A 25,430-nucleotide genomic window follows, 5' to 3' on the forward strand; every position below is an offset into this window, starting at 1 on the left:
TTTTTTTTTTTTTTTTTAATTTTTTTTTTTCAACGTTTATTTATTTTTGGGACAGAGAGAGACAGAGCATGAACAGGGGAGGGGCAGAGAGAGAGGGAGACACAGAATCGGAAACAGGCTCCAGGCTCTGAGCCATCAGCCCAGAGCCCGACGCGGGGCTCGAACTCACGGACCGCGAGATCGTGACCTGGCTGAAGTCGGACGCCCAACCGACTGCGCCACCCAGGCGCCCCCCAAGTCAACCTTTCTTATATGCTTAATGTGTTTCCGTTTTTCATACCGTATTTATTTTTGCAAATGGGTGTTGGCTTTTGTTTGCAAGTTTAATTTATATGCAGAATAGTGCATTGCCGACCTTATTCTGTTGCTTTTTCTGCACTGAGAACCACGTTTTTGAACTTGTCAGTGTCAGTAGGTGAGTGTCTAATACTTGCTTCCAGTTCTTGCAAAGTGCTCCTGTGTGCCACTTACCTTTCTGTCTCCTGGGGGGGACCCCTGGGGCCCTCCCACCTCCCCCAGCACAAGCAGCAGCTCAGGATGGAATGGGGAGGACCGGGCCCCTGACCACTGCCGACCTCTGACCTCTGACACTGTGCATTCACCCTCTGTTCTTCCGCGGGAGTCACCCTGTCATCCACAGCTGCGCTGAGCCAGGCCACAGCTTCCCTGGGATCTCTGCGGCCTTGACCATCTCCCCACTTGGAGGTAACTGACTCTGGAGAACAAACCCCCCTTTTAGGGGGCCCCCCACTCAGTGCTTGGAAGTGTGACAAGGAATAGGGCCTGGGCCACAGCCAGCAGCCCTCCCTGTTCACTAGAAACATAAGGACTCCTGAGCTTGTGATAAGCAATCCATAAAATAATAAGAAAGCTAGATGTTATCAGACACTGTGCCCTCCTACTCTCTATGCTTAGCATTTAACATTTACCAATTGGTTTAGTTATCATAACAATCACAGAGGAAGACTGTGGGGGGCCGGCCCCCGGTGCCAGGCTGAGTGAGACCGGGTGGAGCAACGTTCCCTGTTGACTCAAGCCAACCCGGTGGTTCCCCCTCCCATTCCCCCACTTTCAAGGGCATACGAAAGCCTTGTCAAGGCTGAGAAAGTTAATTCCTGAAGCCTGTGGTCTGCAGGTGTTGGCAGTAATGCTACCTCCCTTTTTCTACCCCGAGTCAGATAGAAACAAACATGGGAATTGTGTTTTGCTAGCAATCTTATCAACAAGGTCTTGTGACCCGTCTAGAAAATGCACAAGAAACACAGAACTAAATGTTTTGGTGGGCAGCAATTATGTGAAACCTGTTTATTCTTAGAATGACCTAACCCATAAGAGTCTGGTTATAAAAGATTGTGTACAGCAACAATAAAGCCGTCACTTGGGCCATCAGCCCAGGGGACCCTCCTGTTCCCAAACTTTCTCTTCTCTCTTTTTTTCTTGCATTCCCCTACCCTCAGGACCCTGACCTCGGTGTTTGTCGCGCCGGCCGCGACAGAAGACAACACTGACCCTCATGTATGAATGAAGGAACGTTGGCCAAAAGCCCTGGACCAGGAGGTGGCGTTTGCTCTCAAGACTGGGATAGGAAGTAGAATCAAAATGCAAATCTGGTCTAGGGAGGAGGCCTCAGGGAGGGGCAGCTTCTGGAAGGACCTGGCCACCCTCTGCATGGGTAACAAGTGGGGGCGCCCAGCAGCAGGCTAACCAGGCGAACAGCACCCATCTCCCATGGGCCTTCTGTGTATGTAGGGGACCAGATAGGCCAAGCTCCCGGCCAGCCTGGCGTCACCTTTCCTGCCAAACAATAATGTCGAATAGCAAATACCTTCTAACTGGCCTTTTTGTTTTTTGTAAATATTTTTTAATAATTTTTTTAAGTTTATTTATCTATTTTGAGAGAGACAGAGAGAGCACGAGTGGTGGGGAAGGGAAGAGAGAGAAGGAGAATCCCAAGCAGGCTCCACGTGGTCAGCCCAGAGCCAGACGCGGGGCTTGAACTCACGAAACCGTGAGAATGTGACCTGAGCCCAAATCAAGAGTCAGATGCTTAGCCCACTGAGCCACCGGATGCCCCTCTATCCAGGCTTTTGATTCTTGAGTCTCTGACTCCTTACACCCCAGGTGGCCCCTCTGGTTTAACTTTTTTTTTTTTACCATCACCCCAAGTCTCTCTTCCTGGGGAGCTGGATGAGTTCGTTCCTGTACATCTTTCTATCTTTTGCAGTCCTAGCCCCTACAGCTGCAGCAGACATCTGCGGGGGGTTGTTTGGTTTTGTTTGAAACAAACCAGCCTTAGAAGGCAGAGAGAAAGAAAAAGTTCTGATCTCCCCACAAACAGCCAACCGATCAATTCACAGACAGACCGAAAACAACAACAAGAAAAAACAAAACCAAACAAAAACCCACAAAGCAAAAACTGTATGTGATAATTGGGTTTTCTGAAACAAGGACTTTGAAGCCTGTCTCCAGATAACTTGAGGTCGAGGCATGCAAATCCCTTCGGGGCAGGTCATTTACATCTGGAATCGGACTCCCCAGCAATCCTCACCAAGTTCAGGGCTGTGGGAGCCACCTTCCCAAGAAACCCCCCTTGTCCGAGTGAAGCAGGGAGGGGGACAGGCGCAGTCATTCCCTCCGGTCTCCCAAGCTGGGCAGCGCCCTCCCCATAGGTGGGCTGTAGGCTCAGGGAGCAAAGGGGAGGCCAGTATGGATCCACTCACAAAATGTTCTTTTGGTTTCTAGTCAAGGTTGGCGCAGCTGTGATGGGAGGAGGTGAGTCTCTGCAAGGAAGAGGTTCAAGTCCTTATCTGCCCCCCCAGCCCCAAGGACTTGGGGAGCAACCATCCTCGTCCAGGCCCAGGTTTGCCTCAGCCTCGTGTGGATTGGTAGAGATGGGCAGGAAGCAAGGAACTGGAAACAAGAAATGAAGGGGCCTCTGTAGTAGGATGATTTCTCAGCATGGTGCCCAGTGACCCTCACCCTTTTTACAAAAAAAATTTATTTGCATATTTATTTAATTTTGAGGTTGAGAGAGAGAGAGGGGGACACAGCGTGAGTGGGGAAGGGCCAGAGAGAAACGGAGACACAGAATCCAAAGCAGGCTCCAGGCTCTGAGCTGTCAGCACAGAGCCCAACACGGAGCTCGAACTCACGAACCATGAGATCATGACCTGAGCCAAAGTTGGACGCCCAACTGACCGAGCCACCCAGGTGCCCAGTCACATGAACCCTTTAAAAGCAGAGAATGTTCTCTGCTCTTCACAGAGGAGGAATCAGAGATTGGATTGGAGGGGGATTTGAAGTTTCTTACCACGGGTTCCGAATGAGAGCCCAGTCTGGCTGAACACTTGATTTTGGTCTTGTAAAACCTAGACAGAGAACTCAGGCCCTCCTGGACTTTTGACCTGCGCTAGAATGTAAGAACTGGGCATTATTTTAAGCGCTGACTTTGTGGTCATTTGTGAGGCAGGGTTAGAAAAGCAGCAGAGGCCTGCTATCGCTTTTCCCTTCACCAGGCCAAGGGGTGTTCCCTCGGGAGCTGAATGAACACGCTCAGGCAACCCCAGGATTCCTGAAATTCCTGGCTTCACTTGGTGCCCAACTCCGGGTCCTGCGCCTGTGAGATTCTAGGGGCCCCTGCCTGCCCACAGGCGCCCCCGCTATCAGGGGAAGCCAGGCCCCTCCACAGCTAACCATCTTCCAGCACACGATGGCCGGCATGCTGCAGGGAGGAGCATAGGGAGGCACATTCTCCCTGTGCGGGTCTAGGATGGCCTCCTGTCCAGATGGGCATCTTCAGCAACACCGTAGAGGCTGCTGGGAGTTGCTCAATGTCTACTCCTTCCTTCTGGCTCATGTGATTTCTGGGCCTGATTTCCGGCTAGGTGCATGATCTCCAGGGGAAGGACCGCCATTTTCAGTCTCTCTTGCTGCTGGGTGTGCTCACTCAGCTGGGTTCTTCTGGCCGGTGAAAGATGAGTAGAACGAAGTATACGATGCTCTGGGGATAAGCAGTTAAAGGGGAGCCGGTGGACCCGCCTTTCCCCTCGTCCCCTTCCCGTGACTTCTGCTGCAGGCGGGGGAGTGGCCATCATGAGCCAGCGGATGACAGCAGCACCTTAAGGAAGGCAGAACAAGACTGCAGGAGACTGGACCCCCAGGAGCAGAGCCACCCTCTCCCCCACACCCCAGCCGAGACTCATGACTGAGTAACAGAAAGAAACTTGCCTTGTTCGAGTCAAGAGGGCCTCTTTCACACCAAGCAGACATATATTCTAATGAACACAGTTGGGTATCTTGATGAGCATAGAGGAATCAGTCCAACAGAGGGTTGCATTTACCTGTTCCTTCTCCATACGCCACTAAAATAACGGTAACAGACCAAAGATGCTTAGAACCACAAGGGCAAAGAGGACCGGGAAGGTGACAGTAACACTACATTAGGAGCTGGAAATCACACAGCCATGTGGTTCCCCACTTAGCAGGCCCGAGAAAGCTGAATCTTAAGTTGTCAGTGGAGAAGGGGAGAAAGAGGCAGCTCTGCCCCGGATGACCCCCCAGGGCTCAGCTTCTGGAAGGTGGCATTGCGGTGGGCCAGCACAAGTCTGTTGGATGTCTGTTACAGGAATGAGGCAGATCCCCAGAGATCCCCTCCAGCAGACCACTGGCACTTGATTTTTGGCAAGGCTGGGTCTCTGGGACAAGGGGCACTGCTGAGAGCAGGACCTTCGTACTAGAACTGAGTTCTCCTACAAGCGTTGAGACCCTCGAGCTTCATCGATAGGTCCCCAGAATGCTGGTGGCCAGGTTACAATGCTCAGAATAAAGGGAGGAAGATTCTTCTCGGGAGTCTTACCAGCCCAGGAAAAGAAATGCTCACATTCTGACACGTGGGGAGAGGGGCACTCGTTGAAAGTCTCAGCCAGATTAAGGTGTGGTCCCCGAGCGGATAAGAGCCACCCCTGCCGGAGTCCAGCTCCAGCAGGTTCAGGGGTTCCCGAAGGATGAACGGCGTCGGCAAAAAAGTGAAAATAAAACAAAACAAAAATAAAAACAAAAACAAAAAACTAAAATAAAAAGCTAAAATAAAAAACTAAACTAAACTAAAATAATAAAATAAAAACTAAAATAAAACTAAAATAAAATAAAAACTAAACTAAAATAAAAACTGAATAAAAATGGACACACAACAGCAGTGTGTTGAACTGGCCGATTTATTGCAGTAAACGCAGCATTATATATGCGAATGATTTCCTTGTAACATACATCATCTATGTTTTTCTAACATTACCCAATTCTAAAATTGTCCCTTTGTATAATCACCCAATAAGGAATAACATGATTGTATTGTCATAACGTTCCCTCCTGCCCTTTGCTTATTGATTAATTTCTTTTATTGTTTTTATCATGTATCTATGTTTATAATGTGTAAAGTATTTGCTTTGCTGTTCTCACGAAAGGCCATTTATCTCTCAACACCTCAAGTGGAACAGTTACAGGGACATGACCTCTTAGTTGTTTCCCTGAACCCTTCGTGGTTTTGAAGAACAAAAGTGTTCGCCTGGGTCCGAGGTGCCAGGAGGGGGCCAAGAGGGCCTTAGAAACCCACGCCTTATACATTCTCAGAGAGACAATGCACCTAGGAACCAATGAACCATTCTGTACTTTAACCGACTAGGTTCAATCACCATCTGGAATGCCTCCGGGGGGCCAGGTGGGCCTAGGAGTCAAAGTGACCTGTGTCCATAGATACGCTCCTTAGTTACAGGAGTGGGGCTTTCGGATCCATATGTCTCTCCTTTGTTGGCCGCCTTTGCTGGCAAATGCATGAGGCTATCCTTCTTGCAAGTAGAGGAGTCTCCACGGGGAATGGCAAGGGCTAAACGTAAGGCTGCACAATTTCTTGCGGAATCTTATTTTCTTCCCTAATGGTTTTTTTTTTTCCTTCCGGGGGGCCTGCCGAGGGCCATTCCCCAACAGACAATACCCCAGGTAGTTTTAAGGCCAAATTACCTAAAAGCGGGAGTACCAGAAGCTTCCGGGTCGGCGGGCCGCCCTGCAGTCACCAGTCCGTCCACAGCCTGGGCCCTGCCACTCAGGCTGGGTAGCTCGGCTTCCAGCACACCCCTGCAGGAGAGCCTGACACCAGACATCTAGGAAGGCTCAGACACGAAAGAGAAGCAGTGTTTCTGGCCCTCTCTCTCCTTTCGCCCCGAGCCCTGAGACACTCACCTTCTGACCGAAATGCAGCTTCATCTCCGGCTTCCCCACCTGAGAGGAGAGGGACCCACGGGGGACCACAGTGGCTGGTCTGAGAGTGTGGAAAGCATGGGGCACAGAGAGGGATCCCGAGGTGAGGGGAATGCAGCCGGCCCAGGAAGGTTGCGGGTGGAGATGCTATGACTTGCATTAGCACCCAGTCTGGGCGACAGAAGGGGAGCCCTGCCACCGTCCTCCTGAGTCCCCACAGTGACTTCGGAGACACCTCTAAGGCACCCCGGATACTCACAGAGCAACTTAAAAGGGCTGGAACGGGAGGATCAAGACAAATAACATTAAAAACAGCTCTACTGTGGGGGGGAGCGCGTGGGTGGCTCAGTCGGTTGAGCGTCCGACTTCAGCTCAGGTCATGATCTCACAGTTTGTGGGTTTGAGCCCCGCGTCGGGCTCTGTGCCGACAGCTCAGAGCCTGGAGTCTGCTTCGGATTCCGTGTCTCCCTCTCTCTCTGCCCTTCCCCTGCTTGCTCTTTCTCTCATATTCTCTCTCAAAAATAAATAAATATTAAAAAATATTAAAGGGGCGCCTGGGTGGCTCTGCCGGTTGAGCGTCCAACTTCAGCTCAGGTCATGATCTCACAGTTTGTGGGTTCGAGCCCCGCGTTGGGCTCTGTGCTGACAGCTCAGAGCCTGGAACCTGCTTCGGATTCCGTGTCTCCCTCTCTCTGCCCCTCCCCCACTTGTGCTCTGTCTCTCTCTGTCCCTCAAAAATAAATAAATAAATGTAAAAAAAAAAATGAAAAAAAAGAAAAAAAAGAACCCAGATCTACTATGGGGTTCTTGAGTCGCTCAGTCAGTTAAGCATCCGACTTTTGGTTTTTGGCTCAGGTTATGATCTCTCAGTTTGAGTTGGAGCCCCTGCTTGGGATTCTCTCTCTCCCTCTCTCTCTGTGTCCCCCCCCCCCCCCAAATAAGTAAATACACTTTAAAAAAATTAACACATCTACTACGGTCAAGACATTGCCCATGACTCATCACATAAAATCTGCACCCCAAGATTTTTGCTGCCCCTATTTTACAGATCTTGTTAAAAGATCTTGCGAAGAAATGATCCGGAGTCCCTAACTCTTGCTGCTGTTGAAGATGGGCATCTCTCCACAGGCTGAGAACGGCTGGCTTTGTGGCTTATTTATCCAGATTGGGAGCCTTGAACTGGCTTCTTGCCCACCAGCTCTCTCCCAGCTGCCTCCTCCAGCAACCAGCCTGTATTCAGGGAGATAAAATTATTTACCTGATGAACCAAACTGTTTCAAATTGCTGAAGAAGTTCAAGGTAGGGTGGGGGAGGTGGACGACTTCACCAGTTTCAGCCATCTTTGGGCCAGCCCCAGCCCAGTGTCTTTGGTAACAGCTCTCTCGAGTGTCTTTGGTAACAGCGATTTTCTGGAGGAAAAGGTAATTGCAAAGGAACATTTGTCTTTTTTTTGAAAAATTTTAACAGATGTTTATTTATTTATTTTGAGAGATAGAGTGCGTGCGTATGCGCATGACCATGGGAGGGGCAGAGAGAGAGGCGCACGGAGCCCCATGTGGGGCTCAATGTCACGAACTGTGAGATCATGACCTGAGCCAAAATTGGGAGTCAGACAACGTAACAGAGGGAGCCAGCCAGGTGCCCAGAGAAGGAACATTTTTCAAACTGAAATTGTGCCAGGCTTTTTTCCTGACAGTTGCAAAGACTGAGGGACCGTCCACTCGTTTGAGTGACCTACCCTACAATCCTTAACCAGCCTCAGAGCCTGAGCTGTGTTCTCTGCTGGAAAGCTGACAGATCTGGACCTGGTTGCGGTCCAGTCTGGACCAGGGCGGGGGGGTCACTGTGAGACAGACTGTAGTGGCTCTTGTGTGAGCCTCATTCTGCTGCAAGGAGATGAATAAGGCCTGAACACAGCCAATTTTCGGGAACAGTCTAATGGAGCACTGTGGCTGTTTTGGGTTCAGCCCTGGGGGCTCCCGAGTGGCCTGAAGAGAGGGAGGGATGTTGTCTTGGGCTGAGGCTCCACCACGAGGACTCAAGTGCCAGCGGTGTGTTTGGGAGGTGACCCTAGGGGGCACCAAGAGGGGATGAAAGATGAGGTGGAGAGAGACCCGCGGCCATGAAAGGGTCCTTTCATGAGTGAGTCTGCACTGTGGGCAACTGAGATTCGATTCTCTGGAGACCCTTGGGAGACCCCCGGGAGTCTAGGGCAGGCCTGAGTTGTCCCACCTGAAGGGTGTTCATCCCCAACTAAAACCCATCATTGGCTGAAGTCTCTTCTGCGGGAGCCGACACCCTGCTTCCAGCCTGTCTTGTCAGCCAGGTCTGGGGGCCTGGGAAGGGGTCATCGGCGCTGGCAGTAGGGGACAGCAAGGGCTAGAGGGTGAGTGCCAGGGGGTACGGGGGCAAGGCTCCAACCGTCCGCTGCGCAAGCTCAGTGGAGACCAGGAAGTGAACAGTATTTATGTCAGGAGACAAGTGCGCCTCTTCCCCTAGGAGTACCCGGGAGCTCCGTCTTACCGGAAGTTGCCCAGGGTGTGGATTTAGGTGTTGCTATGGCTACCACGGGACTAGCTTCACCTTGTGTTTCCCTGGGGAGCTGGTGTTTCTCAGCGTCTGCTCCATGCTCAGCTTTAGGCTTCCTTTTGGTGTGTGGTGTGTGCATTTCAGCGAGGGTCTCCCTGGACACCTGCTCCCCCCAACCGTGCAGACGTCTGTTGCTTGTTACTTGCCAGGCTGGCGGCGGGGATAGTGGCATTCTCTGCGGTCCCATCGGGCTTCAGTCTGGGCAAGTCTGGGGAGGGGATTTTTCTCAGTAGCTCTGTCCCTCCCCCGGTTGTGGGTGGGTTCGCTCTGCGCCCAGGAGGGTTTAGCACCCCGACCTTGGGGGTGGAGGTATTCTTCTTTTCTCCCCCTCCAACTACGGTGATTTTCACCTGTGTTCTGGGAGCTTAGGGGTTTACTGCCCGACCCCCAGCAGCATGAGGCTCTCGTCCCCCAGGGGAGCAGGGAGGTAAGGCGGTAGCTCCCTCCACCCCCAGCCTCCTCTCCACCAGGGAAGTGTTCTGTGGGTTTCTGCCTGCCCACAAGTCTTTCTTGCGAGCACCCAGCAGACCTGCCGGCTCTGAGGGGTTCAAGAAACGTTATTTTTATTTTAAAGTTGATATACATTTTATAAAATTGCTTTCTGTAGGTCGTGGGGGAACGAGCTTAAGAATTCCTTGGGGCGCCTGGGTGGCGCAGTCGGTTGGGCGTCCGACTTCAGCCAGGTCACGATCTCGTGCTCCGTGAGTTCGAGCCCCGCGTCGGGCTCTGGGCTGCTGGCTCAGAGCCTGGAGCCTGTTTCCGATTCTGTGTCTCCCTCTCTCTCTGCCCCTCCCCCGTTCATGCTCTGTCTCTCTCTGTCCCAAAAATAAATAAACGTTGGAAAAAAAATTTTTTTAAAAAAGAATTCCCTGAGCCTGCTCCGATGGGTTAACAAGGCGTAAAGAATTAGAAAGCCACAGGATGAACGCACCCAAGTTTGGGTAAACAAGATTGGGTCAACAGGGCAAAGGCCAGCCAGTATAGGACAAAGGTATAGGAATAGAAAAGCCTTGGGATGAAAGCATCCAAAATGAGGTAAACGAGATTAGGGATTCAGGGCGGAAATGCCCCCCAATTTAGCACAATCGCAGAAAGGTGCTTTCACAGGAAGGACAAAAACAGGAAAACAGGACTGTAGACCCCAGCAGCCGAAGTTGCCCCGAAAGGAACTAACAGCAAAAGAAAGGTGCCTTGTTAACCCTGAGGTAGCATGCTCTTTCTTGTCCCCTAGGCCAGTTGAGGTAAACAGAGGTGGCGCCCCATGCCTGCTGTAAACAACCTTCCTCCCAGTGCCAGGATTTTGTTTTGTATTGACCCAACCCCTAACACCGCGTATCTTCAAAACCCCCTTTCCCTCACGCCCATGAGCTAATGTTCATGGTTTCATTGTCTCTCTTTGCACGTCCATCACGCTTGTAAGCCTTCCGATCTTAATAAAAACGGAGCAAAGACCCTTCTTCGGGGCTCTTGTCTCCTCCTGGACACTAGCCTCTCTCACATTGTGATCCTGCGTCCGCTCTCTTGAACTCCAGACCCAGAGTCTACCACAGTGGGTTGTCTGGATTTTTCGTGTTGTAGGTTGGGAGTGACGCTCTCTCCAGCTTTCTACATCCTAAGTGGCCTCTCCTTTGGATACGTCCCCAAGTGGGAGTCTACAAAATGCAGAGGGTGCCCCTAGAGGCCCCCAGGCTATTTACTGGGGTGTAAGCAGAAGTTCTAGAATTTCTATTTCTATTTATGTTATATCTCATTCTTAAAAACAAACAAACAAACAAACAAACAAACAAACAGCAACTCTAGAGAAGAGACATTTCTGGCAGGAAGTAAGCCCTCACTTTGGACTTGAGTGGAAACAGGGGATACCAATCGCACCTGTTGCCAGGGTAGGAATTGGAGGATTTTTCCAGACACGGCGTAGTGACCATTCGTGATTCAGTCTCCTTGCCTGGAAGCGCCCAGAGCCCCACTGTGACATTCAACATACTAAGTTGTCCTGGTGATTTGCTTGCCAGCCTCCCCACGGGACTTTGAGGTCAGGCAGGGAAAGGCCAGCGTCTTGTTCACATCCTGATATGAGCAAGACACTGGCCTCTCCCTGCCTGACCTCAAAGTCAGGATGTCTAGTGTCCATACATAAGGAAGGGCAAAGTGCTCTGTCGTCAGGGGCTCAATATGTATCCTGGCTACCCCTGACCCCAGCTGCCCAATGGGAACTTTTGTCAACCCCCATCACTAAATGAGGGGGGAAAGTGAGGCCCACAGAAGGCCAAAGAATGGTCCTGGGTGTATACAGCCTGGATGTGGTCATCGCTTGTGAGACTAGGATGAATCAAAGCCTCCTGCCAACTGATTCTGTGCTTAGCCTGCCTCTACCCACTCCACAAGGCAGGTGGGGAGGATGGGGTGATTTGGAAAAATCCAGTCCCCCCCCCCCCCCAACAGGGCTGCAAGGAGCAAAGACGTGGAGGTGCATCCACACACGATTTTTATTTCTCCTGTTTCTCTGAACCGAGCGGGGGGTTTGGAGGTTGAACTTGGGATTCAGTTTCTCCTGGCTGTTCCCCTTCAGACCCGGGTTCTGCTGGGGAAGAGGAAGAAGGTTCCTTTTTTGAGCCTCCCAGCAAGGCTCCAAAAGCTGACCCAATGGAGGCCAGGAGGATGTTGGATGATGTGGAGAGTCCAGCTGCCCCTGAGGAATAGACAGAGGGTGAGTCCTGGAACCTGCAGTGGCCAGTGGCCCCGACCCCTCTGGATGTCTGAGGCCCAGAGACCTGGATCCCTCCACTAGGTTCTGAAACCCCCAGGGCTCCACTTTGGGGAGACGACGCTGGAGGTGGCAAAGACAGGAGAGGGGGTGAATCTATGGGAAGTTAGAGACAGAGGACAGTCAGCCAAAGATCCAGTGAGCAACCGGTCCCCTCACCTTACACAGGAGGCCACTGAGGCCCGGAGGGGAAAGGACCCACCTAGGCCACTCCTGTGTCAGATTTGGGTAGGTCTGTACCCAGAGCCCTGGGCTCCTTCCCTTCTTCTCCCTCTCAGATCTCAGAGCCCCTTACCCCTCCATTCTCACCAAACTTCACTCAGAAGGAGCCAGAAAGAGGACAGTGAGGGACAGTCAAAGGACCCGGGAGGATGAGAACCACGGAACTGGAGGGAGCTGAGCCCTCCCTCAGGCTTAGCCTCTGGGGTGAACGCCCTCCTCGCTCTGCTCCTCTCCCCACTATCCTGCGCTCCCCCACCCCTCCCCCGACCTGTCCACCGCCCACCCAACACTTACCCACCGACTGAAGCGTCGCCACCAGGCTGCCCGCGGCGATTCCACCCCCGTTGGCGACCGCGGCGGCGGACATCATCTTGGCCGCTAGGGACGAGGCGGCGATTCCCGCCCCGGTGAAGCCCATGGCGCCCAGCACCACGGGCACGGCCCCCACGGCCACGACTGCGGGGAACAGGTGCTGGGTCGGGGCGCGGGCCAGGGGAAGGGGAAGGGACCCCTCCCGAACTCCTTGGCAGTTTCAGGGGCCTGTCTGCTCTCAACATCGATGGGACACGGCAGCTCGGTGGGGGGGGGGGGGGCCCCCCCAAAGAGAGAGGGGGGGGGGTGGGGGGGGGTCGGGGGGGGGACAAAGAGGTCACGGGAGGCCCACCCAGGAAGTGGCAGTGACCTACCGGGGAAGTCACTGCCCGTCACTGTGTGTGCGTGTGTGTGTAAATGTGGGAGGTGAAATATACCACTGCAGTTTGTATAAACAACACCCCCAGTCAAAGGAAATCTCTACGCGCTCCTTAGAAGGCCTAAGGGTGCAGCCAGGCCCCGGATCAGGCGTCCTCTTCCCGGGAGCACTGTGAGCGCGGCTCTCTGCTCCTAACATTCACCCCGGCGGCCCTCCCAACCCGCATCTCCGCAGTCCCCTCCCCGGCGACGCAGGGGATCCAGGCGACTCACCTCCTCCCACTGCAGCGGCAGCCGCCCGTTCTTGGGACACGAAAAGGGAAGAGAGACGGAGAGTGAGTTAGCTAGTTAATAGGTGGAGGGAACGAAGGAAAACAGCGGGGCGTCTGGCCCGTCCTAGGTTGGGGGTCCGGGAGGCCTGTCCCCCACCACAGCCCAGGCTGCCAGCTCCCTGCAAAGCTAGACTCACTCATCATGGTGCCGCCTTCCTTGTCCTCGCGGAGCTCTGGAAACATCTAAGCACCAGCGGGGGTGATTTCATGATTTCCAATGGAAACTCGGCCTGCCCCTCGCGGGGCAGGCCCTTCCGCGCGGTCAGCCCCTTGCAAAACCCAGAGCCAGTCCTGCCCCGCCCTCCGCCCCGCCCCGCCCCAGCCCCCAAGCCCCGCCCCGCAGCCCCACTCCTCTGCTTCTCCGCTGGCCTGTCCCTCCAGCTGAGCGTCCCCCTCCTCCCCTGGCTCTTCTGCCCGCTGGTGGTTTCCCTCCTTCTTGGTGGCCCCGTCAAAGAGAAAAGCGTCCTAAAGCATCTGAACAACAGAGAAATGGTTTCCAGCAATAAAGAAACAAAGAAAGATAAAATAACAATGTGAAGAAAAAATACGGGTGACTCCTGAAAAACATGGATTTGAACAACATAAATCCACATATATGCGGATTTTTAATAGTACAGTGCTGTAAATACATTTTATCTTCTTGTGATTTTCTTAAAAGTTTTTTTTAAACGTTTATTTATTTTAGAGAGAGAGACAGAGCAGGAGCAGGAGAGGGGAAGAGTGAGGGAGACACAGAATCTAAAGCAGGCTCCAGGCTCTGAGCTGTCAGCACAGAGCCCGATTAGTGGCTCGAACTCAACAACAGTGAGCTCATGACCTGAGCCGAAGTTGGACGCTTAACTGACTGACTGAGCCACTTAGGCGCCCCTCTTGTGAGTTTCTTTTCTCTAGCTTACTTTATTGTGAGAAGGCAGTGTATAATGCATACAACACAAAATAGCTGCAAATTGACTGTTTAGGTGGTTGGGGAGGCTTCTGGTCAACAGTAGGCTATTACTAGTTAAGTTTTGAGGGAGTCAAAGTTATAGGCAGATTTCCCACTGTGTAAGGTGTTGGTGCCCCAACCCTCCCTCCCCCATGTTCAAGAGTCAACCACATTTAATTTCATTTCCAGAGGGAGACACATTTTGGCACATTTCCTTCCAGTCTACCTCACCAAGTTTGCCCAGTTTCTGTCACACTCGGAAAACGTAACCCCCTTACCAAGTTCCGATAACAATGTGCACACTACCTTGCAAGCTCCCCATTTAATGGGTCATTTAAATTTCCCCAGGCTGCTTAATATTCTTCCACAGGATTTTCTTTAAAGTCAAGTTTATTGAGATATAATTTACACACGGTAAAATTCAACCTTTCAGTGGACACATCTATGGGTTTGGGCAAACTTTTACAGTCGAGGAACCACCAGCTCAGACGTGGAGCATTTTCTTTCTTTTTTTTTTTTCAAGTTTATTTTTATTTATTTTTTTTTGAGAGAGAGCTAGAGAGGTAGCGGAGGGGCAGAGAGAGAGGGAGACAGAATCCCAAGCAGGCCCAGGCTGTCAGCACAGTGCCTGATGCGGGGCTTGAACTCACCAACTATGAGATCATGACCTGAGCCAAAGTCAAAGTCAAGAGTCGTGCTTAACTGACTGAGCCACCCCAGGCACCCCGGAGCATTTTCAACATCATCACCCTCTCCCCACACCTTGTCTCATGCTCCTTTGTAGTCAGCCTTGCTGGACCCCAGCCCCTGGCGACCACTCATCTGTTTTTATGTCCCTACACGTTTGCCTTTTCTAGAACTTGTATGTGTTTTGTACTTATCATCAAACAGCTATCCTGTGAATGTGCTGTAGTTCAATGTATCAGCACCCCCACCCCCCAAGGGTTTAAATTCTTTCCAATTTTTGTTCTTATAAGTGCTGATAAGTGCTTATAAGTTCTTATGAGTTCTTATAAGTGGCAGGAAGTGCTTAGGTCACCATGCACAAATAGTTTTTTGATAATATGTTCCTACAGGTAGAGTTGTTGGGTCGGACACTATGCATTTCTTATGGAACTTGATATTTATTGTTAGGATGCTCTCCAAAAATATTGTCAGTTTACCCATCTCTCAAAAGTATGTGAGAAGATCTATTTTTTTTCCTATTCCTCACCAACAGTTACCTTTGTCAATAAAAAAAAAAAGAAAAGATTTGCGGTGAAAGGTGGAAAATTGTGACTTATTTACATTTCTTTTACCACTAATGAGGTGCGAAAATAAAAGGAAACCTCGCTAAAATGGAGTTGCGAGGCCAGCAGGGGGAGCTCTCACGCCCTACCGCTCCTTGTCAATTGCAGACCCCCAACCGGAAGAGACCTACGTTCCAAGTAGATACTACTTTGGTTACTGCTTTACTACCCCAGGCGGAGGAAGGTTTTCCGCCTACTCTGGCAACAGCCCAGCCAAAAAGAGAGCCACACAACAGAGCCAATGAAGAGCCAGTCTGCTTTGAACTTCGAGTTGACTCCAACGGACTTTTTGTTTATCTAACAGCCCTCCCAACTTACCCATTCCCTTTTACCCATTACCCAAAGAGCTTATTTCTTTGTTCCCCAGGCTTGCCTATGGCTTTGCCGTAGGTTCTGTGTCAGGGATTGTAATTCTCCGCTATTCCTGAATAGACCAATTTTTACTGATAAAATATGTGGCAGTTTTATTTTTAAAGTTAATAGAGGCTTTTTTTTTTTTTAAACGTGTATTTATTTTTGAGAGAGAGAAACAGAGCACTAGTGGGGGAGGGACAGAGAGAGAAGGAGACACAGAATCCGAAGCAGGCTCCAGGCTCTGAGCTGTCAGCACAGCGCCCTACACGGGGCTGAAACTCATGAGCTGCGAGACTATGGCCTGAGCTAAGCCCCGATACTTAACCAACTAAGCCACGCAGGCGTCCCAACAGAGGCTAACTATTTTTAAGTTTATTAGGCGTATGCAGTCCTTGTTTTGTAAGTTATCTTCTCACATCCTTTTTCCTACGGAGGTGTTATTTTTTTTTCCCCCTTGCAGATATATAGGAATTACATATTAACTCTCTTAATCCCTTCTTACGGATGTTGCCGAATTTTGTTTCAAGTTCATTACTTATTTTTTGCCCTTTTTAACACAAAACTTTTTCATACTTATACAGATTTGCCGATCCTTTATTATTTTTATCTTTGTGTGCTTAAAAGGGTTGTTCTCGTTAGCTATCAGGTACGTCATCACCTGTTTTGTCTTTAGGTTCTGGGGTTTCATTTTTAAGTCCATCTGGAATTCAGTTTGGCACATACAGGGCGCTTTGCATATACCTATACATGTCTTAGCTGTTCTCATATCATTTATTAAATCATCTTTCATTTCCTCTCTGACCTGAAATTCTATCTTTATATTCAAAATGCACGTACTGGTATAGGTATACCAGGATAGGTGTTTTGGAATTTTCTGTTTCAATGAACTATCTCTTTTGGCAACAGTGTCACCCTGTTGTAACGTTTATAAACTTATGTTCGATTTAATGTCTGCTCATTTTGATTTAGGTTTAAAAAATATTCTGGGGGCGCCTGGGTGGCTCAGTCGTTGGGCGTCCGACTTCAGCTCAGCTTCTGATTCTGTGTCTCCCTCTCTCTCTGCCCCTCCCCCGTTCATGCTCTGTCTCTCTCTGTCTCAAAAATAAATAAAACGTTAAAAAATTTTTTTAAAAATATTCTGGCTCTTCCTACCTTTTAATTCTTCAGATGAACTTTAAAAATATTTCTTCAATTTCCAAAAAAAAAAAAAACCCAACCTTCCTCTTTTGATTGAAATTTAGTTTTTAAATTTTTTAAATGTTTTTATTTATTTTTGTGTAAGAAAGAGACAGAGCATGAGCAGGGGAGGGGCAGAGAGAGAGGGAGACACAGAATCGGAAGCAGGCTTCTGGCTCCGAGCTGTCAGCACAGAGCCCTATCCCGGGCTCGAACCCACAGACTGTGAGATCGTGACCTGAGCCGAAGTCGGACGGTTAACCGACTGAGCCACCCAGGCGCTCCTGAAATTAAGTTTTAAAATAAATATTCAGGAAGAAAAGCTTTACAGAAACTATTCTTTACATCCAGGAGCATGATAAGTCTTTCCACTTATTCAAGTTTCTTTTCATATTCCTTAATACAATTTTGTGGTTGTTTTTGTATAAGGATGAGATATTTTTAAATAAGCTTTATTTAAAAAAAATTTTTTTATGTTTATTTATTTTTGAGACAGAGAGAGACAGAGCATGAACGGGGGAGGTTCAGAGAGAGGGGGAGACATAGAATCCGAAGAAGGCTCCAGGCTCTGAGCTGTCAGCACAGAGCCCGACGCGGGGCTCGAACTCACAGACTGTGAGATCGTGAGCTGAGCCGAAGTCGGACGCTCAACCGACTGAGCCACCCAGGCACCCCAATAAGCTTTATTTTTAAAGGAAGTTTTAGATTTACAGAAAAATTGCAGATAGTACAGAGAGTTCAAATATACCCCACACCCAGGTTCCTTATCATTGATATCCCATATTAACAGGGTAATTTGTTAGAAGTCATGATCCAATGTTGGCACATTATTGTGAAGTGAAGCCCATCCTTTATTCAGATTTCTTTCGTTTTGACCTAATGTTCTTATGTTCCAGGATCCCATCCAGGACATCACATTACATTTAGTCATCGTGTCTCCTTAAACTCCTCTTAGCTGTGACAGTGTTTCAGACTTTCCTTTTTTCTTTTTTTCTTTTGATGACCTTCACAGTTTTGAGGCGTACTGGTCAGGTGTTTTGGAGGATGTTCCTTCAGTAGGATTTGTCTGAATTCTCCCCCTCGTAATTAGATTAGAGTGATGGGTTTGGGGGAGGAAGACCACAGAGGTAGAGTGCCATTCTTGTCACATCGTGTCAAACGTACATGCTATCAACAGGACTTACCATGGTTGAGGGGGACTTGAGCACTTGGCTGAGTAAGGGAGTTTTTGCCAGGTTCCTCTGTGAAGTCGCTTTTACCCATTCCTTTCCCTGCTGTTCTTTTGGGAAGGAAGAAACTGCAGCCCACACTTAGATTAGGGAATTACACCCCACCTGTTTGAGGGTGGAGTATCTTCATAACTTATTTGTGATTCTCTGCACAGGAGATTGGTCACTTCTTCCCTTTTTCTTTATTTCATTAATTTACATTTTTTAGAGAGAGGGCAGGGGAGAGGGGCAGAGGAGAGAGAGAGAGAGAGAGAGAGAGAGAGAGAGAGAGAGAATCTCAAGCAGGTTCCATGCCCAATGTGGAGTCCGACTCAGGGCTCGATCCCACGACCCCGAGACCATGACCTAGGCTGAAATCAAGAGTCAGAAGCTCAAAAGACTGAGCCACCCAGGCACCCCTCTCAGTATGGATGCATTGGTATTTATTTTATACTTTGTTGCATAATTCGATATTGCTTTAATTATTGTCTTCCTCAAGTTTTTCCAGCTTCGGCCACTGGCAGTCTTTCCGTTGGTGCCTGTGTCTCTTTGACATACGTCCATCGATGTGGGTGGGTGTGTGCACGTGTGTGTGTGTGTGTGTGTGTGTGTGTGAGTTTAGCACTTCATTGCTTTGTGGCACTACAAGCGGCTCCAGACTTATTTTGTATATTTCCTGTCCCAGTCCTAGTACTGGAGTCCCGGTTTCTTTTATTGGAGCACGTAATTAGCAATATGTGCAAGCTAGGTGTGCTCATTGCTACTGGGCTATCATTGCTTCTAAGACCCTCTGAGCTACAGAGCAAAGAGATATACGCGTGTATACTAACCCACATGGGTACACCTGTCTATACTGTATTGTCATTTGTGACCGCTTGTATCAATGTTGAACTAAACATGAGCTCATACTGATACCTCAGACCCTAATGCATTACCACATGGATCATTCTTGCTTCCTCTCTTCTTCTTCCTTTTCTTTTTTTTTAATTTGGGGGGGCGGGCAGCAGGAGAGGGACAGAGAGAGAGAGAAAAATCTTAAGCAGCCTCCATGTTCAGCGAGGAGGCTCCACGTTCATCAAGGAAACCGATGTGGGGCTCGATCCCATGACCCTGGAATCATGACCTGAGCCAAAATCAAGAGTCGGACGCTCAACCCACTGAGCATCCAAGCACCCTGCTTCCTCTTCTTTCTTATCTGTTAACTCCCACTCTAGTAGGGAAAAACACTGCTCTTTCCTTCCATCATCCACTTACTTAATTTTTCAGTTCCACAATATAATAGCGGTATCAGAGTTGTTGGTCCATGACTATTTCTTTTTATGAAGTTTAAAGATACTTTGTAATGCTTTCCACTATCCTGAAATGAAATTCATAGATAATATCATCTAGCTACATGCAATATATCGCCCAAACTGCAATTCGAAAGAGAAATAAAAGGCAATTACTTATAATAAAATAACGCATATTTCAATATCTATGTGCTTAAGCACTATTATACCAGAAAAATATAATGAATAAGTTGCTTGTGTCTATTTAAGTTTTTCAAAACTTTTTTTTAACTTTTATTTATTTTTGAGAGACAGAGAGAGACAGAGCATTGAGCAGGAGAGAGAGAGAGGGAGACACAGAATCCGAAGCAGGCTCCAGGCTCTGAGCTTGTCAGCACAAAACCCGATGCGGGGCTCGAACCCACGAACTGCAAGATCACCCCCTGAGCTGGTCAGATGCTTAACCGACTGAGCCACCCAGGCGCCCCATGCCTGCTTAAGTTTTGATACAATATAATATTGATCTGAAAGTTCTTAACATTTTTTATGTTTGATAATTTGAAACAAATGCTTCAGAAACTTATCTATGTATCTTTATCCATTTATCTATATATAGTCACCATGAATGTGGCAGCTGCAAATACAGACTGATTCAAGTACCATGAATAACATTGCCACCAGCAACACGATTTTCCAAAATGGTATATAATTCTGGCACCAATTATAACGTGCGGGGAATTTTCTTCCGCATCACCAAGTCATTCTCTGACACCAGCTGGGTGTCCTCCAATTCAACTCAGTCCTGACACATCTCCGGGGAGATAGGGTCACATCCCATCGGTTAAGAGCGCAGTCCCACAAGACAGTTCTCCACTTCAGATGCCAGTTACAAGTCCAGATTGTTACTTTGTGATATTGCCCAAGTGGCTATAAATCAGAGGTTTCCATGACCCCCTCCTTGGGTTTGGATTAATTTTCTAGAGCAGTTCACACGACTCCGGGGACCGGTTTTCTCGCTAGATTGCCAGTTTGTTACAAAAGACAGTCAAGCTATGAATCAACAGCCAGATCAGGAGCTACGTAGGGCGACGTCCCCAGCAAAGAAGCTTCTGTCTTCATGGAGTTCGGGGCCTGGCCCGGTGGCAGGTGAAAGCATTCTGGTTCAGGAAAACCTGAAGCTCTCTGGACCCTCTCGTTGGGGGGTTTTATAAAGGCTTCATTACTTAGGCATGATTGAATCAATCATTGATCATCGGTGATTGCTTCAACTTCCAGTCCCTCACCGGTCCCTGGAAATGAGGGGGTGGGGCTGAAAGTTCCAGCCCTGTATTTCTTAGTTCATTGCTCTGGTCCCAGCGAGCCCCACCCCTTTAGGAGATTTCCAAAAGGAGTTGCCACATTAACAAAAGCTTAGCGGTGTTTGAGGGGGTTGTTGTGAATAACAAGACAGACACTTCACCTTCATGGCCCTGAAGTGACTTCAGGGATTGAGGACAAGAGACCAACTATTATGACAAAAGAAAGATTCTCCCCTTGCTCTTACGGCTCAGGAAATTCCAGGAATTCGAGGAAATGTGAGGCCGGGAACCTTGTTCTAAGTCCACAATATACATTTAGTATAAATGACAATATCACACATGGTGGTAAAGTTCAGTTGGTAAAGTTCAGACCAAACCAAAGTACAATCTCCCTGATTTGCAAGAAAGTTGCAATTACTGAAAAATTCTCTCTACGTTAAAACTACAAAAAAAATACGTACAAAATACGGTAACGTTCTAGGCTCGGATAGTTAATTAGTTTTTTGTTTACATGAAGGGACTTTTGAAATTTCTACAGGATAACTTTTAGCTGTGAGAGATGGTCCTGCATCCCTGGTCCCTAAGTACATAGGTACTGGTAACATACGTCCGTCATAATTAAACTAAATTAAACTAAGCTAAACTAAGCTAAGCTAAACTAAACAAGATAAAGTAAAGTAAAGCAAAGCAAAGTAAAATAAAGTAAAATAAAATAAAAAGTAAAATAAAATAAAATAAAATAAAATAGGGGCGCCTGGGTGGCACAGTCGGTTAAGCATCCGACTTCAGCCAGGTCACCATCTCGCAGTCTGTGAGTTCGAGCCCCGCGTGAGGCTCTGGGCTGATGGCTCAGAGCCTGGAGCCTGTTTCCGATTCTGTGTCTCCCTCTCTCTCTGCCCCTCCCCCATTCATGCTCTGTCTCTCTCTGTCCCAAAAATAAATAAACGTTGAAAAAAAAATTAAAAAAAAATAATAAAATAAAATAAAATAAAATAAAATAAAATAAAATGAAAATCTCCAAGATGTCCTCTAGGGGGCAGTAGCATCCTGTTAAAAACTATCCTCTTAGCCAGTAACTTAAAAAAACCTAGGGATCTTAGGGATGTTTATAATTATTGAAAGAAAACAGAAAATAAAATGAACCAATGAAAATCTTATTTGGGGCATTCATTTTAAGAACAATTTGTGCATATTGAGTATTTAACTTGTGTGTAAGAACTTGGTACGTGTGACAGAATTCAGTTTCCAATTTTAATGGTGTACTTCAGTCAGAGATTTAATCTTGTGATTATAAAGTTGAAAAAGATTCTATTTGTCAACCAACGTTGCAGATAAGTATTGTTTAAGAATACCTAAATTTAAAAATGGTATAAGACTATTTTATTGGATTTATACAATTTACCACTGTTTATAGGAAGATTTTGCTCGTTAGAGACACACTTTCTTTAAAAGGGAAATGGACTATAAATGCTAAAAAGCAGACAACGGGCCTAAATAGAGTCACTTATGCTAAGCCCCACAGCACCAAACTGAGATTTAACTTAATGACAGTTTTGGCTCTCCCCGAAGTGGAATCTTTTTTTCTTTTTTTTTCTTTTTTAAAAAATGTTTATTTATTATTTGAGAGAGAGAGAATGAGAGAGTGACAGCATGAGTGGGGGAGGAGCAAAGAGAGAGGGAGACACAGAAACTGAAGCAGGCTCCAGGCTCTGAGCTGTCAGGATGGAGCCTGACGCGGGGCTCGAACCCACAGACCATGAGATCATGACCTGAGCTAAAGTCCAGCGACTTTAGCAGAGCCACCCAGGCGCCCCAAGGAAGCTTCCACGATCTTACAAAAGTTTTCTATGAAGAAAATCAACAAATACAATTCTTTGTGCCAATATACTGAATATACTGAGTGCATTCATCTTCAGATTGGGAGGAGGCGGGGATGTACACTTTCACTGTTTCTATCCAGTGTCTGCGGAGGTCCCCCCCACCCCCCCCCACCCCGCATAATGACAGAAGGGGAGTGCGTGGGGAGAAAGGCATGAAGGTCGGAGAGGAAGCAGTAAAGCTTTCTTCGTGCATAACATGATTGTTTACGTTACAAAGTCCTAAGGACTCCCCGCCCCCAAAGCTGCTAAAACTAACAAGTGAACTCAACAAAATTGTCCAAATCGGTTGTATTTACAAAAACCAGCATGGCAGCAAAAGTCAAAGTGACACTTCATAAGCTCAAAAGGTTTTCAAATGACACAACAGCATCGAAACTGGAAACCATTCGGGAATATACTATCAAAGGACGTGCAAGACGTGTACATCGAACCCGAAAAATACTGCTGAGGGAAATCGAAGGGACCCTGCCCGAAAATGGAGAGATTATGCCATACTCACGGGTTGGAAGACAGAATTTTCAGGTGCCAGCGCTTTACATGCTGGCCTGTAGATTCGGTGCAACCCATCGACTCCACTCCAACGGTTCACTCAAGAGAAGTGAAGACATCTGGCCACTTGCACACGACGTCCCAAACGGCTTTATTCAGGATAGTCCCCTGCTGACAAGAACCCCAGATTGACATTACCGAGTGAATTATGTAAGCAATTCATGTTCATGAGAACATTTAGACCTTCTAGATGCCAAGTGGAAAAAAAAAAAAAAATCAGAGCCCTTTGGCTTCCCACCACTAACCCCTGTTCACGTTTCCGATGCATGCGTTTCTTCCCATTTTGTTCGACTGCCCCGTAGTCCTCAGGCCCGCCTCTAGCTGAGGCCTCCTGCCTTTGCTTTTCTGGAAATTACACTGCGGTGCGAGTCGATCCTCCAACTCATAACAGAGCGAGTGAATTTGCCTGGGATGTGTCATCCTTCAAGAGATTGTGGCAGCACTGGGCGCCGAGCCAAGATTCCTGAGCCCTTAGGTCCTACCCTCTTACCATTACCAGCAGCCACCCAGTGGAGGGGATCTGGGGGAGAGTTAGAGCCCTGGGTTTGAGTGCCCCCTTGAGGCAGCACCTCAAACGGAAGCCTACTCCCATGTGGGCAGGAGACGCACTTACCACACCTGCTTGGCTGGGATGGAGATTTGTTTCGAGGGCTGGAAAAGGCTTGGCACAAATCTCGAGCTGAATGGGCTGCAAGGGTGGCTCCCTTCATTGGAGCAAACATTCTACTCCATTCTCCTACTGGGCGAGCAGAAATCTCACAGCGAAAGGGGTTTTCCAGTACCTTCTTTTTTAGGATGTCTCCCCTGCTCTCAGGCATGCCATTAAATGTTGTTTCTTCTCCATTCACAGGGCGGGCTCCTGGAATCCATGTTTGTGAACATGGCCTCACTTCCTGGACCACAGCGATGGGACCTGGGTGGGCACTTGGCAACTCGGGCCCAAGCAGGGTTCTTTCCCTGGAAATTTGGAAAGAGCAAAACAGAGAACTAACTGGACAGCCGGGTCTACAGTAACATGGGAAATGAGGCAGCTGTTTATTTAGTTCTCTTTGATCTGTCCCTGTGGGCCGAGTAAGAGAGGCTGCCGATAAGGGGGAGTGGGAGCAAATGTGCAGAAAGAAACCAGAGAGTGAGAGAAAGAGAGAGCCCTTTCTGTATTCTCCTTTCTAGAAGCCCCTGAGGCCTGGCTGCATCCCGATTTTGGGCTCTGAGCTACTTGTAGGACCTACTGTGTGCACTTCCCTAGGTCTTAAGCTACCAGAAGTCCTGCCAACGTCTGGCCTTGGTGCCTGTCTCTAGAGCTGCTCATTCATTTATTCGTTCAGCAGATAATTATTGGCCATGTCTACGTACCAAAAAGTACTGCTACAGACACTGGAGAAAGAGCAGTGAACAACAAAAAAAGTTTTTACCGTCATGTAGGGGAGATGAAAATTAGAAAGACAAACACGTAAGTACCTGACACGTCAGTCAGATTGTGTTGAGGCAATGAAAAGTGAAGTGGAGTAAGAGGAACAGTGAATGTAGACAGAAGAGCCAATACAGGCATCTCTGCTTAAGTGGGACTCGAGCAAAGACCTAAAGGAACTGGAGAAGCAGAGGGAGCCGTGTAGCAGTTTGGGGAAGAGCATTGTACAGTGAGAACAGTAAGTGCAAAGGGCCTGGGGCAGCAGGTGTTTGAAGAACCCCAAGGCAGTGAATGTGACTAATGGAACGAGTGAGGGCTGAAGACGAGGTCAGAGGGGTGGAAGGGGGGAGGTGAGGGTGAGGCTGTGTGGGTATTGGGGGTGGGTGGCACAGGGCCTTGCGGGACTTTGGCTCTTGCTCTCGGTTAGATAGGGAACAATTGGAGGGTTTTCGGTACATGTTATGATCCTCCTACGTTTTAAAAAAAACGTGATAATCAGACATGGGTGTTTATTTCGGGAACCTGGGAGATCCATTGGAGAGTATGGAATTGCAAAAGCACCCTTAGAGCTGGGGGTTAACACTCCTGGAAAGTGCAGGTCTGGGTCCTTGGGAGCAACTGGGATGTATTTATAGGAAGAATAAAGACCCCCCCCCCCAATGCACTGGGTTTGGGTGCTAGCCACTTGGTATCTCTTGGCTTTTGTCCATTTGATTTCTTCTCTTTTAGGGGCTTTTATTTTTCTTCTTCCAGGAGACAGAGCTGGAAGGTGGGCTGCGTCTGCTCTCCTCTTGCTTGGGAGGAGACACCCCCTCACCCTGCCCAGCCCTCCCTCACTGGCCAAGGGGGACTGAGGGGCTGCGGGGAGGGGTGTCTGCAGTGCGCCCAGACCCGGGGCTCACCGAGCAGGGGCCTGCCCAGGCCTTTGCATTCTAAACAATCCGGAACCTTCCTCCTGTTCACGATACGAGTCCTCTCTCTCATTTTATTGTCCCAGTTTTCATGGACGTTTGTATTGAGAAATCGTATTTTTATATAAGAAACAAATACAAAAAATATGAGAATATAAATTTGCCGTCCAAATGCCATGATAAATGGCAACAGAGGCTGGGTGGGGAGGGGATTGGGGCAACCCAGAGAGATCCCGTCCTGTGTCAGGGAGGGGTCGGATCTGAGATGCTAACCTTCCGGATGTGGGCCCGGTAGGGCCAGCTCTTCCGAATTTTGGA

General features: G+C 48.6%; 1 protein-coding gene and 1 long non-coding RNA gene across 2 annotated transcripts; both read right to left on the reverse strand.

The window, feature by feature from the left end:
- Positions 1-11,305: 11,305 nt before the first annotated feature.
- IFI27L2 (interferon alpha inducible protein 27 like 2) lies at positions 11,306-13,127 on the reverse strand. Its single transcript, XM_040478134.1, has 4 exons — positions 12,984-13,127; positions 12,788-12,817; positions 12,119-12,280; positions 11,306-11,527 (listed from the first exon to the last, which is right to left on the reverse strand). The coding sequence occupies exons 1-4, from the start codon at positions 13,027-13,029 to the stop codon at positions 11,325-11,327; spliced, it is 441 nt and encodes a 146-aa protein (XP_040334068.1). The 5' UTR covers positions 13,030-13,127; the 3' UTR covers positions 11,306-11,324.
- Positions 13,128-19,588: 6,461 nt separating this feature from the next.
- LOC121031329 (uncharacterized) lies at positions 19,589-22,897 on the reverse strand. Its single transcript, XR_005790683.1, has 2 exons — positions 22,744-22,897; positions 19,589-20,660 (listed from the first exon to the last, which is right to left on the reverse strand). It is a non-coding gene; the product is annotated as an uncharacterized LOC121031329 (long non-coding RNA).
- Between the last annotated feature and the right edge of the window lie 2,533 nt (positions 22,898-25,430).

This window comes from Herpailurus yagouaroundi, unplaced genomic scaffold, assembly GCF_014898765.1.
Source record: "Herpailurus yagouaroundi ecotype Mexico unplaced genomic scaffold, PumYag 141, whole genome shotgun sequence".
NCBI lineage: Eukaryota > Metazoa > Chordata > Mammalia > Carnivora > Felidae > Herpailurus > Herpailurus yagouaroundi.